General features: G+C 52.3%; 1 protein-coding gene across 2 annotated transcripts in view; it reads right to left on the bottom strand.

The window, feature by feature from the left end:
* Positions 1-13,256, bottom strand: part of SAMD4B (sterile alpha motif domain containing 4B) — a 34,233-nt gene that overhangs the window by 8,691 nt on the left and 12,286 nt on the right. For both annotated transcript variants that reach the window (XM_038381911.2, XM_043501093.1), the window contains exons 2-6: positions 12,052-12,530; positions 4,405-4,887; positions 1,982-2,221; positions 727-836; positions 137-223 (exon numbers count right to left, since the gene is read on the bottom strand). In XM_038381911.2, coding sequence (XP_038237839.1) covers positions 137-223; positions 727-836; positions 1,982-2,221; positions 4,405-4,887; positions 12,052-12,247 — 1,116 coding nt within the window. In that variant the 5' untranslated portion in view covers positions 12,248-12,530. The remainder of the gene's footprint in view (positions 1-136; positions 224-726; positions 837-1,981; positions 2,222-4,404; positions 4,888-12,051; positions 12,531-13,256) is intronic.

Genomic DNA, 13,256 nt, shown 5'->3' with positions numbered 1-13,256 from the left:
TGCGATCCCCGTTTTACAGATGAGAGTTTCGAGGGGCCTAAGGAGGAGTCAGGAATCAACCCCGGGTCCCAGCTGGGTGCCTTGACCCCAAGGCCTCCAGTTCAGACCTCGCAGCGGAAGCCGGTGGGTCTTTTACCTTCTCCAGAGACTTGAGAACGCTCTGCCTCTCCCGCAGCTTCTGGATGCTCAGGGCAATTTTGTGCCTGGCTCCTTTGGTCACGTTCTGTGCAGGAAGGAAGAGATGTGGGAGTGGAGGTGACAGGCACAGATGCAGCCACCCCTGCCCCTGACAGACTCAAGAGACACGCCCTGGGAACAGGTCGCAGCCGCAGGTGCCCCTTGGGTGCCACGCAGCCTGAAAGGATCTCAGGGCTCTTCCGGCCATTCCCCCCCAAGGGTAGGTGGGAATTTTGGGCTCAAGGTTTCCAGAGAAGCTCCTGGAATTTAGCAATCAGATCAAATCAGGAGCGAAGTGAAACCTCCAGTGGCGTCTCACCTGCCTGGGCCAGGAGCTATGGGGACGGTGGCAGGTGCCCATGCGTTTATGCAGTCCTGAGAGCTCTCTCCCAACTGGGGGGTGCAGGAGTGGCCCCCTAAGTCTGTGGAAGACCCATGTCCCACAACACCACAGTCCCCCTGTCCCCCGGCTGGGACCGACAAGGTGGCTGCTGCCCTCAAGAAGCGCACGGTTGAGTGGAGGCTGGGATCCTGCTGTCCTCTCCTCACCTGGGACTCCAGATGCTGCTCCGTGAGGGTCATCATCTCTTCGTATGTCATCTGGGAGAAGAGGGCTGCGTACTTGTGCAGGCGAAGGCTCTTCAGCCACGAGGGGACATCTGTGGAGACGGGAAAGACCGGCCCTTTAGCGTGACCTAGGCCGCCACCTACCGGCCAGGCCTGGGGAAGCTTCTGCGGCCGCAGGATGGCGACAGCTCCTGGGACCGCCAGCATTATGTACTGGCCACTTTGGGGCTCTCCAGACCCAGAGGAACATTCCCCTTTCAAGGCAGGGCCTTCTCAGGTGACAAGGGGTGTGTGAGAGAGAGGGTATGTGAAAGGCATTCAACCATCTTCGGGGGATGGGGGGGGGAAGGAGGAGGGGAAACAAGATTTCAGACCATGGCTAGCTGATACCCACAGCAGGATTCCCATCATTAGAGCTCTGAAAATCCATGGCTATCCGCTTCATATCCGAGGACCATTTTTGCAGATAGTGGATCGGATGCAGATACAACCACGCAGGGAGCTCTACTCACTGGTGGCACCTGGCCCGCAGCATCCAGCTCAGGCAGCCCGGGGGGGACGGGGGGCGCAGTGTGCTTGGGGCCAGTGGCAGGTCGGAGTTGGGGCTGTCCAGCACCTGCTCGCTACGCCATTTTCTGTCCAGCAGCTAGGGCCCCTCGGGCAGAGCCAGTGTCCCCACTATGGCCTGGCCGAGCAGCACTGGCCACGCTCCCAGTCCCGGCTCGCCGGCTCCTGGGATTGGACCCAGTGCCCAACCCCTCCCCCTAACTGTGATGCAACATGCACCGCCGCTGCCAAGTGCCGTTGCTTGTGAGCCCCTGGGACCCCCCAACTTCCCTCTGCACCGCCCCTTCTCCTTGAGACCCCTCCCCCTCCCTTACTAGCCCTTGGGAGAGGGCTTGCTGCTGCGGGTGTGGATACAGGTAAAAGACGGCTAGCAGATCGTGGGTTGATCCTGGCGGATGCGGATCTGACACAGATCCACATTTTTGTATCCGCGCAGGGCTCTACCCGTCACGGACATAGGAAAGGCTCATCCCCCTTGCTCACTGTTGCCCTTGTCCCCTCCAGCCCCTGGCCAAGCAGCCCTGGTCAAATCACTGGGAGCCCCCTGGTTACAGCTGCACAGACAGGGGTCTGATCCAGCATGGGAGCCCTGTATTCCCGGCATCGGCCGGCAAAGCGAGGCAGTCGGGGTTCCCTACCCAGCACGGGCTGACCCCCTCCCACGCTGTACCTTTCATGCCACTGCCATCCTCTTGGAAGGTGTTGCGGCTGCCGATCTGCTCTTCCGTCTGTTCGCTGCCCGAGGAGGCCACGCTGCTCTGTGGGGACAGGGGCGCGTGGTCCCCCGGGATGAAAGCCTGCCGGGCACACAGCTCGTCGGGGCTCATCCACTCACTGGGGGCCTGCGGGCTGGTGGGGATGAGGGACATGGAGCGCTTGAGCGGGCTGGGGTGGATTTGGCAGGGCAGAGCTGGAAGGGGAGGGCAGAGAATTAACATGACAACATTGGGGCCGGATCTCCTATCCTACAGACCTACCAGGGAGGATGAGCATCGCGCCTCTCAGATGGGGTTGGGTGGGAGGGGCGGTGGCACGCACAGAGAGAAGACATCAGACACCTACACCTCAGGGCAGCCGATGCCTCACGGCCTTGTGCTCAGAAAGTCCTTAGCCAGGCTCCGGCTCTCTAAATTCAGGATACAGCCCCAGAATGGGCCCTGCCCCCCCAGCGACACATGGGCAGAATTCTCTACATGGCTATGGTGCATTTCATCCAAGGCTCTTGATGCAACTGACAAGCAGGAGACAGAACCCTCCTGGGGAAGTTGCCTGCTCCAGGGCATGCAGAGGATCGACAGCACAACTGAGAACCAAACCCACACCTATCGGGGGAACTAGCGTGACCACGCTCTCTTTGCCAGTCACCCGTGCAGAGGGACGAACAGCAGCAAATGGCTTAGGAGGGTCAGTCTGGGCAGGCAGGTTGCATCCGGACTAGAGTGACCAGACAGCAAATGTGAAAAAAATCGGGATGGGCATGGGGGGGTAGTAGGAGCCTATACAAGAAAGAGACCCCAAAATTGGGACAACTGGTCACCCTAGTCTGGACTGACCTGCCATCTGCACTGCTCGGTGCTCCGTCTGCTTCCCCAGCACCGTGAAGCAGCCGGGGAGCAGTTCAACTCGTCTTGGCTCCCTGCTGTATTTGGAGGCAGTGAAAAGAGGCAGGTATCCTCCACCCCCAGCCAACGCTCTCTCCCGCTTCCTTGCCACAGATCTCCCACTATCCTGAGTGCCCCTGTGGGGGCTGCCAAGGAGCTAGCCAACATCAAGCAGGGGGATGGCAGATGAGCAAGGCAGAGCCCAGTTCAGCCAAGGGACCCAGGTTGTAAGTTACGGCCAGGGCAGTGAAGCAGGGGTGAGGTCTAATCGCTGCTCTGGGATGCAGCCGATTTTCCCCTGAAGCCTATAAACCCTGGGCACACCCTCAGAGGCGTTAAAGGGGACGCTGGTAACTCAAGTTTAGCCACCTCTGTTTTGATTCATGTTGTTCCTGTTTCTGTGCGAAGAGAGCATATGTTTTCTCCCCTCCTACTCCCTGCACAGACATTGGAGCGCTGGGGGCTGCAGGGAGGGAAATCCACCTGTAACCGCCCCAATGGGAGAGGAGGAGGAGACTAAAGGGAAGGAAAAAGTGTCTAGAAGGGACGAGTAAATCTGATTAGCTTTAATAATCATCCCTGTTTCTTTAATAGAAGTAGAGGCAGTTATTGCGGGGTGTGGGGGGGTCAGTAGGTCACCTCCAAAAGCGACACCCGCAGCCACCCATCCTGACACTCCCCTGACCATCTTCATTTACCTTGCCAGTCCCTGTGGCTCTGTACGTATGTGTAAGCACACCCCACGGCACGTAGGACTCCAAGCACTTCGCACTTCAGATGCCCAAAGCACTGTGCAAACATTAACTAATGCCCCTTGGGATGGAGGGGCAACCAATATTATCAGCCCCATTTTATAGATGGGGAAACCAAGGCGCTGAGACACCGGGTGCTGACATGCCAAGCCCTGCCTCCTCCATTGTCAGAGCTTAGATTTGATCTGTCATCATCCCCCCTTCCTGGGTACACTCCCACGCCTCCAACCCCCCTGCTGCTTGGGCCTCAAAATATTTTCTTCTGGGGCCTATCAGGAAGCAGGCGATGACTCCGAGGAGGAAGCATGGTTCAGCTGATAGGGATTCAGAACTCCTGGGTTCTGTTCCCATCTCTCCCGCTGACTATCCACAGGCAAGTGGCTTTACCCGTTCCGTGCCTCAGTTTCCCCATGGGCAAAGCCGCACCTCTGTCGAGTATTTTGAGCTCTACAGAAGGCAGCCATGAGAATGATTAGAAAACATGCCTTAGAGAGAGACTCAAGGAACTCAGTCTACACAGCGTAATGAAAAGGTTAAGAGATGACTTGATCCCAGATTAAGTACCTACATGGGGAACAAATATTTGATCATGGGCTTTTCAAGTTAGCAGAGGAAGGTCGAACAGGATCCAGTGGCTGGATGTTGAAGCTAGACAAACTCAGACTGGAAATAAGGTTACATTGACCTCTAAGCTCCTACCTACTGCCCACGCCCCATCCTGTCCCCTCCCTGCCCTGTACCTGCATTTGCGTTGCTTCCAATGCTGTTGATGGCCGAGGGCACCGAGCTGGAGGAGTGGAAAGGCAAGTGTCCGTTTTCTCGGGGCAGCTTCTCCTGCCAGCCGTGTCCCAGCTCCCCCATGCCCGAGTCCACTGGGCCCTGCCACTCGTCTGAGCCCTGGCGCGAGTGGTAGGCAGTGTCGGGCCGGCCCCTGCCCTGGCCGGAGTAGACGCTAGACAGGCGTTCCTCAAGGTGGTTGAGCCATAGAGCCAGGGAGTTGCGATCGTCCAGCGTGGTGGCCGGGTGGATGAGGGCGTAGGACAGCAGCTGCCGGCTTTCCTCGATGAACAGGTTGCTCTCGATGGAGTAGGCCAGGACCTTCTGCAATAGCTTCATGTATTCAGACTTGGCTTCCATGTTGCCAGGCTGCAGCAGGGGCAGGTGAGACAGGAGCAGGGAGACCACCTTATCCTTCGATTCCTGGTGCCACTGGCTGATGACAGCTGTTTGGGGGAGAGAGGGCAGAGAAGGGTGAAGAACAGGAACAAACGGGAGCCTGCTCCTTCCTCCTGTGGCTCTCGCCACAGAGAAATCAATGCAGCCACTTCTGGGGAGGAACAAGACAGCTGGTGAAGAGGTGTGTAGGAACACTAGCAACAGCTTCAGGCAGGGAGATTTGTATCTTATCGAAAGCCACAGTGTGGTGTGACCAAGGGGGATTACCAGAGCCAGATACCTGGAATGATGCCCCGACCCCAGACACGGTGATCTCAAGCAATTCAGGCAATCAGTCTGTGTGTCCCCCCAAAAAATCACCACTTCCAGCAACAAAGAGAGCTCCACGGACTTTACATATGGGGTCTCATTACTCCCATTTTTACAGCTGGGGAAACCAAGGCACGGAGAAGGCAGCAACTTGCCCAAGGTCAGCGACAGAGCTGGGGTCATCAGACCCTGGGTTTAAAGCTCAGTGTTCTATCCACTAGGTCATGCCACCTCTCCCTCCTGAACTCTCCCAATCTCCTCTGCCCAAAACTAACGGGATTTGAACTCCCTTCCCCAGCACAGTGCGCGGAACTTAGACAGGAATTGATCTGGGCGGGGAGGGTAAAAGAGGGCTTCAAAGGGAGAGGGCGCTCCACGCTGAAGCGGACATATTTGTTATGGGCATAAGGGGGGGGAAGTTGAGGGACGTGAGCTGTGGGAGCCTGGCAGAGAGATTTCTCAACCATGTAGGGATTAGGTAAATAACTGTACAGTTATTGGGAAATAACCAAGTGCACAGCCAGCCCAGCTCGAGAAGCAAATGGCGCTGGCTGGAAGAGGAGGCCAGCGGAGAGAGCACAAGGGCTTGTGAAACAGAGCAGTGTGTCCCAGCTTTCTTCCAAAGAAGGGGCAAGTCCTAGGTCCTATATCCGAGCACCTCAAAATCTTTAGTGGGGCAGAGAAAGGAGACTGTCCACATTGCACAGATGGGGAAACTGAGGAAGGCAGCAGCAAAGTGATGTGCCCTGGGAGTTTGTGGCAGAGCCAGAAATTGAACCTAGGTCTCCATGTCCTAGGTTAGTGCCTAACCACTGGACTGTCCTTCCTTGCCTTTGCCAACTACCCCACACTCAGTGGGCAGTGGAATAAAATCCTAAACATTTGATATCGGTTCAGGGAGGATCAGAGCCATAGTTTGAACCATAGGCACCAACTCCATGGGTGCTCCGGGGCTGGACCACCCACGGGACAAAAAAGCCACAGTGGGTGCTAAGCACCCACCAGCAGCCCCAACAATCAGCTTCTCCTCCTCACCTCTGCCCCAAGGGCTCCTGCCAGCCGTGATCAGCTGTTCAGTGGTGTGCAGGAGGCGCGGGGGGGAGAGGGGGGAGAAAGAAGCGGGGGCAGGAAGAGGCAAGGGGAGGAGGGGTGGGAGCTTGGGGAAAGGGGTCGAGTGGGGGCAGAGCCTGGGGCAGAGCAGTGGTCAAGCACGTCACAGGAACTCGGCACCTCTGGTTTGAACCCCAGGCACAAACAAACAAAGTCACAAGAATCGTAATTAAATTTCACCGGATGAAATTAACAGGCAGCAGGTTTAAAACAAACAAAAAGGAAGTAGGTCTTCACCCAGCGCACAGTCAACCTGTGGAACTCATTGCCAGGGGATGTTGTGAAGGACAAAAGAATAACCGGGTTCAAAAAAGAACTAGATAAGTTCCTGGAGGACTGGTCCATCAATGGCTATTAGACAAAATGCTCAGGGACACAACCCCATGCTCCGAGTGTCCCTAAACTGCCAGAAATCGAGAGTGGACGACAGGGGATGGACCACTCGAAACTGCCGTGTTCTGTTCATTCCCTCTGAAGTACCTGGTGCTGGCCACTGTCGGAAGATTGGATACTGGGCTAGATGGACCCAATATGGCCATTCTTATGTCAAATGTTGATCTCAAACAAGACAAATTTTAAGGGAAGGGACTTTACCTCAGGTACCCCATGCTCGAACCACCTCAGGTTTGGATCAGTCACGCTATGCCGGACCCCCATGAGGCACAGAAATTTCAAGACCATCCAAGTCAGTCTCCAAATTTTAGAGCTCTTAGGAAAGTCAGCTGTTCAATGGTAAGTTAGACTCAACCTTAACTCAAGCAGGTGTTACAGCTTCTTTGGAATTGCCACAGGTTCAAACTCTCAGCAGAGATGACCAAGCCCCCTCAGCCATCAGATACTACCATAACGTTCCAGGAAGATGGGTGTGAGGGTCTTGGGTCAGAGGAGATCCAAGGTCCCCCATCCACTCTGCATGGACATGAAGATCTCCTTGGTTACTTTGAGGGGTTTGCCCTGGTTTCCTGAGCCAAAATTTTCTCTTTCACCTCCATTTGGTCCGCATTGCTCTCCACCCCAGAAGCAGCTGCACTGGAGGTGCTGTCGGCGCAGTCTGTGCAGCTCCAACAGAGGGGTGCATGCAGCTCCCTCAATACTACCTCCCTGCTAATCCCAGCTCTGCTACTAACTGACTGCGTATGGACCGAGGGGTCACTTTACTGCCCTGCCTCAGTTTCCCCAATGCCACGGGGAATGCATTTGGATGCTTGCGGCTCTGGCCATCTCTTTCCTGGCAGCACAGGCTGCAGAACTGGGACCTCTTGTTCTTTAATAGCAACTTTGGGAGAAACTTTCCCTGCAAAGTCAGAGCAGACAGATTCCAGCACACACTGCCACTACCGCGGGCAGATGCCCAAAGGATACAGTTACAGGCCCGGAGCTACCCATTAATTGCACGGGGGGGCCCCCACAGGCCTGGAAGGGCAGAGTCTGCTCAGCTGCATGCCTGTCGGATGGAAGATACCCTCTGCCAAGGAAAGCTGCAATGAGCAACACATGCAGGCCCAGCAATCTTCATTCTTTAAACCTTAGCTCCTACCCACTGTTTCCTCTTGGCTTCCTAGGGGAAGATCCTTCCCACACCTGTGGAAGGACAGGTCTGCTGCACAGAGGGATGACCCCACACCTGCACAGGGCCCCCTTCTACATCTCTGCACAGTGGAGACTCATGCCGCTACTCCGCTCTCGAGAGTCCCCTGCAAGGGAGACAGTGTGGGCATGACACAGGCCTGGAGGGTCAGGATACCTGGGTTCTAGTCCTACCTCTTCCACCGATTTGCTGAGAGAGCAAGGGAAAGTCACTGCCTTGCCCCACACCTCAGTCTCCCCATCTGTAAAACAGGGATAACCATATGTTTGCAAGGCGCTTAAAGATCTCTGGATGAAAAGCACTGGCTCGGCCCAAGTCCCGAGTTCCTCGGAGGATGGGTGGTCTGATTAACGGAACTGGAATCTATTGCCTTCGTGGTTTATTTAGGGCGATCCACACATCGCCAGAGCAACTGTAGAAACAAGTACGCATTTGACACTCCAATCTGGGCTATGACCCATCCCTGCCTGCCCCTAGCAGAGCACGCAATCTCAGCCAGGGAGCCAGAGACACACTTGGAAAGGGCAGAGCGGCTACCTCAGGGGCATCTCCCATCACACACAGACAGCTAATTTTAACCTGGAAATTAAGGATTAGGGAAAGGCTAGGCTGCAGAGGCTGAGGCCAACGATTCAGCGAGTGTCTCCCGCAAGCTGCCGGCAGGCCCTGCGCAAACCTGACAAGATTTTCTTTGCCACTTCTCTGTGGGTGAGGGTGGTCCTTGGTCCCTCGAACAGCTGGGGGCTAAAAGGGTACCAGGCTGCACAGGGTTGGCCATGTTTCCAATCTCAAATCACCTCATGGGAGACTTCTGGAACGAGGCTGTTAAAATTCACATGCGAGCTGAAGTGTGGCACAAGCGAGAGGGGTGATTTTAGCTGAATCAAGAGCTCTTGCTTTAAAAAAAAAACGAATAGGTAGAACTTTTTTTTTAAATCTAGCCTGTTCTGAGGCCTGACACATTCCAAATCTAACGTTTCTTCCCAGCTGAAAAGCAACACACTTTTTACAGTTCACTCATTACTTGTTTTTAAATCAAACAGTCCTTTCAATTCAGATCATTTCCTTTTAGGAACAAAACAAGAGGCCCCTTAGATGGTCAAGTTTTACTTTGCTTTAAAAACTGGCTACCAAAGAGGGGAAATGGCTAAATACTTTTGGCCAAGTATGTATTGTACAGCCGGCGCTATGTATTTAGCTTCAGCTAGACGGAAATAATGTTAAACGGTTTAAAGAGTTTTGATCGTGCTGATTTTGGGGGCGGAACTGAGTTAAGGAACAGCTTAACGACGTAGAGAGAAATGATAGGAAGTCAAAGAAATTTGATGTCCCAGAAGCTGGGAATGCGTGACAGGGATGGATCACTTAATGATTCCCTGTTCTGTTCATTCCCTCTAAAGCACCTGCCATTAGCCACTGTCAGAAGACAGGATACCAGGCTAGATGGACCTTTGGTCTGACCAAACAGTATGGCCCTGTTTCTTGATCCTTTTGGATCAAAAATGCAGAGATAGATCAGACAAATGGCAGTCTGGTATTATTTGACATCTCTGCTTTTTCCCCTCCTCTTCAAACGCCCCCACTTCCCTTTGTTGCCTATTTGTGTATGTCTTTTTATTATTAATTATTATTACTCTCACCCTAGCATGTTATGTCTGCGTAATATTGTCTGATTTTGTGTTGTCTGGTCTTGCAACTCTGACAAGTTGTAAAGTTGCGTAACTGCATAATCTTACTGGCTATCCTGTGAAAGGGGCAGTAACTGGCAATATATACAAGCTGCAAGTCCTTTACCTTTTTGCAGTTTTTTATTGTTTCTTTAGGAAAATTAATAAAAAATTAATCACACACAAAAGCTTTTAACCAAGTTAGCCACAAAATGAAGACTGAAGGAAAAAAAAAAAAAAAAAAAGAGTTAGGTCTTGCTGATACTTTATATATGGCATGGCCAAACCGGGCTCTCTTACAGTTTAAGTATGGCTCATGGAGCCCCTCCCCCGCTTCTCCATCTACCAGACTGGGGAGGGAGGGGTTGGGGCTTCTGCCCTGCAGGGAGGGGGGCTCAGGGCTTTAGCCCCAGCAGGTGCCGCCCAGCGGGGCAGGTTGTGCATGTCTTGTGGCTCTCAAACATCTGAAGATTACTGCACATGGCTCAGAGAGTCAGTAAGTTTTGCCCCCCCCCCCCCGCTTTACATCTACACACCAGGATATTTCAAAGGCAAATGCCACCCCATTGCCAACAGCATAGTTTGAGTGGCAAAAAAAACAAAAAAACAAAAACAACCACCCACCCTAGATGGAATTATAATGGTATAGTTTACCTTGCTTTTGGCAAAGCAAAATAAGCTGTATTGGAATAAAAGCGCCTTAATGTAGGTGCAGTTACACCAGTGTAAGTCTATTACTGGTAAAAAGTTACTAGACACGTACATTCAAAGTGGATTAGTTAAACTACACTAAGCTCAGTGTGGATGCACTCATTAAGAATGAGAAAAAAGAAAAGGAGTACTTGTGGCACCTTAGAGGCATCCAATGAAGTGAGCTCACAAAAGCTTATGCTCACGAAAGTTTATATGCTATAGCTCACGAAAGCTTATGTTCAAATAAATTTGTTAGTCTCTAAGGTGCCACAAGTCCTCCTTTTCTTTTTGCAGATAACAGACTAACACGGCTGCTACTCTGAAACCTGTCATTAAGAATGAGAGTGGCCTTAATTCAGATTAGTGTAATTCAATTTCAAAACCTCACTCTCATAATTCACTTCAAGGGGGTTACAAGATGCTGAAAAGTTTTAGTACAATCTAAAGCAAGGAAAAAATCTCACTCCCCCATTTCTGGCACATCTTGACCTTTTCATGATCAAGCATTCTCCGATCAACCTCTCCAAAACACACAAAAGTTATACGGGTTTACCATCATCACTGATTGTTATGTATATTTTACTCTTTTATAGTAAACCAGAGGCTCAGGAAAATGTTTGCATTCAAATAAGGGGTCGCCAGCCTGAAGGCTGAGTAACGAGTCACCCTATAAGTAAATCTGCATTAAGGCCAGATCTACTCTGAAAGAGCTTTAAACGTCTGTGCTTCCGAGATGCTTAAGCGATCAAGTGCAAAGAGACACACACAGCAGCTACTGCATACCAGGGAGGAGAGTTAAGTAGTTCCAATACACTGCAATTGCTCTCCAAGAATCTGAAGAATGTGAATAGCAAAGGCGGGAGAGTGGCTGGGGGTGGGACCAGGAAGAAAGGGGATGAAATGGAGGAGAGGGGAACAGAGGTTGAGTTGAATCTGGGAAACAGTCTCCTCCCACGGAAAAAGGAGCCCCGGCTCCTGGAACGTTTAGAACTAGGTCACAGAGAGGATTGTACTTGGGAGGAATGCTGCCCTGATTCCCGGTGAGCTGGATTATATAAACCAATTGTCTATTTCAATCTTTGGTGTAGGACAATACATGTGCTCCAATGTTAGTCACTAAGATCTCCTGTTTACACAGTGTTCCAGGCTCAGTAGGGGGAGCTCTCCCTTCGGGAACCATATTGACCCCAATGCCCCAGAGCAGCACTAAGGGGCCCAGCCATCCTGCAGAGAGAAAGACAGGCAACTCTCCCTTCTGAATCAGGGCTCACCCCACTACACCAGCTTGTCTGCTGCTGTCTTGGGGAAAGCCATTAAGCAAGAGCTGCCCTGGTATCCCAGCTTTAATGAGCAGAGTCTAAATTACCACCATTTGTATGACAGTTGTGCCCAGCCATGAACCGGGAGCCCATTACGTTAGGGGCTGTAGAGGTGTATTATGGTAGCACCTAGGAGCCCCAGTTACAGTCACCATTGTGCTAGATGCAACAAAAACAAACAAAAAAGACAGTCACCTGACCCAAGAGGTTTACAATCCCAATGGATAGAGCATGCCTCCTTTTCCACCCTAAACCACTGCATAGTGTTGTTGCAAAGGCGTTATCAACTGCCCTGTCTCGCCCCAGACATGGCTGCATTTCAGAGACGGTTAGTCTTGCATACCACAACAATGGACTTATTTTATAATTCAGAGAGGAGAGAGTCGGATTAAACTATGCTGATCTAAACCCACCCCATTCCTGATGCTAATCCCAGTCTGCTCCACCTCAAATGGCGGGGGGTGGGGGCGCAAATGGCTCCAGCTGACCAAAAGCAGCTGCGTCCCAAAGCTGCGCCGAACTTACCTGCGCTGTTGGCCTCCGACTCCACGATGTGGATCTCGGTGCAGTCGGCCAGCGAGTGCTCCAGGCACAGCTGCAGGAAGCGGGCTTGGGTGCGAGTGACGCGCTTGAGGAGGGAGAGCAGAGCCACCGTCTGCTCGCATTCGTTCCAGCCTTTGAACCAGCCGGCCAGGATTCCCACCTGATCCCGGAACATCATGGTGGCAGGCGCGTCAATGTGGCTCGGCAGCGACACGTCCAAGGCTTGGGGGGGGGAGGGGAAGGGGGTCGGGGAGAGGGGGGAGCAAGGGAAACCCCCTCACATGGTTTCAGCTTTAAGTCCTACGGTTTGGCCCAGTGGTGGAGGGCGGCACGACCTAGAATGCAAATCCTGCTGCCAGTGAAGCTGAGATCACATGTGTGGGGGGGATTGTCCCAAAAGATCTTTCTCCGTCTAGATCCTTTTGCAGGGCTCTCCTCGAAGCAGACTGCCTTGGAGATCCCTGCAAGAAAAAAGAAATACGAGATTAAGAAAGATTGGCCATTCCAGAGCACAGCCTGCATTGTTCTATAACCAGGTCTAAGGCCTCTCTTGCTTTACAACAGCAGAGAGTCGGGACGATGACACATCCAAACACGCAACAGGCTATACCTTGAGCCCAGCAGAAAGCCCACTTGCAGAATTCATTGCCACAGGAGATCAGAGAGAGTCAACTATTGCATCTGGACAGCTTTATGACCAGCAATGTTAGTGCAAATCAGACTTCAGGTGGGAGCAACAAATTCACTTTTCTTCCCTGTTTCCCCCACGTATGGTATTGTGCAATTCACAGATTCCAAGGGACCATTGTGATCACCTAGTTTGACCTTCTGGATAACACAGGCCAGAAACCTGTCCCAAAATAATTCCTAGAGCAGAACTTTCAGAAAAACATCTAGTCTTTATTTAAACATGGTCAGTGATGGAGAATCCACGACCACCATTGGAACAATATCCCAAGGGTCAACTACTCTTGCCCTTAAAAATGTATGCCTAATTTCCAATCTCAAGTTGTCTAGCTTCAACTTCCAGCCTTTGGATCCCGTTAGACCTTTGTCTGCTACATAGAAGAGCCCATTGTTAAATGTTTGTTCCCCATGTAGGTATTTATAGACTGGGATCAAGTCACCCCTTTAGCTTAACAAAGACAAAGTTACTAGATTGACCTGGTTGGATGAGAAGGGGATTA

This window comes from Dermochelys coriacea, chromosome 23 (assembly GCF_009764565.3).
Source record: "Dermochelys coriacea isolate rDerCor1 chromosome 23, rDerCor1.pri.v4, whole genome shotgun sequence".
NCBI lineage: Eukaryota > Metazoa > Chordata > Testudines > Dermochelyidae > Dermochelys > Dermochelys coriacea.
Note: the sequence above shows the minus strand (reverse complement) of the source record. Positions and strands in the feature narration are given on the sequence as shown.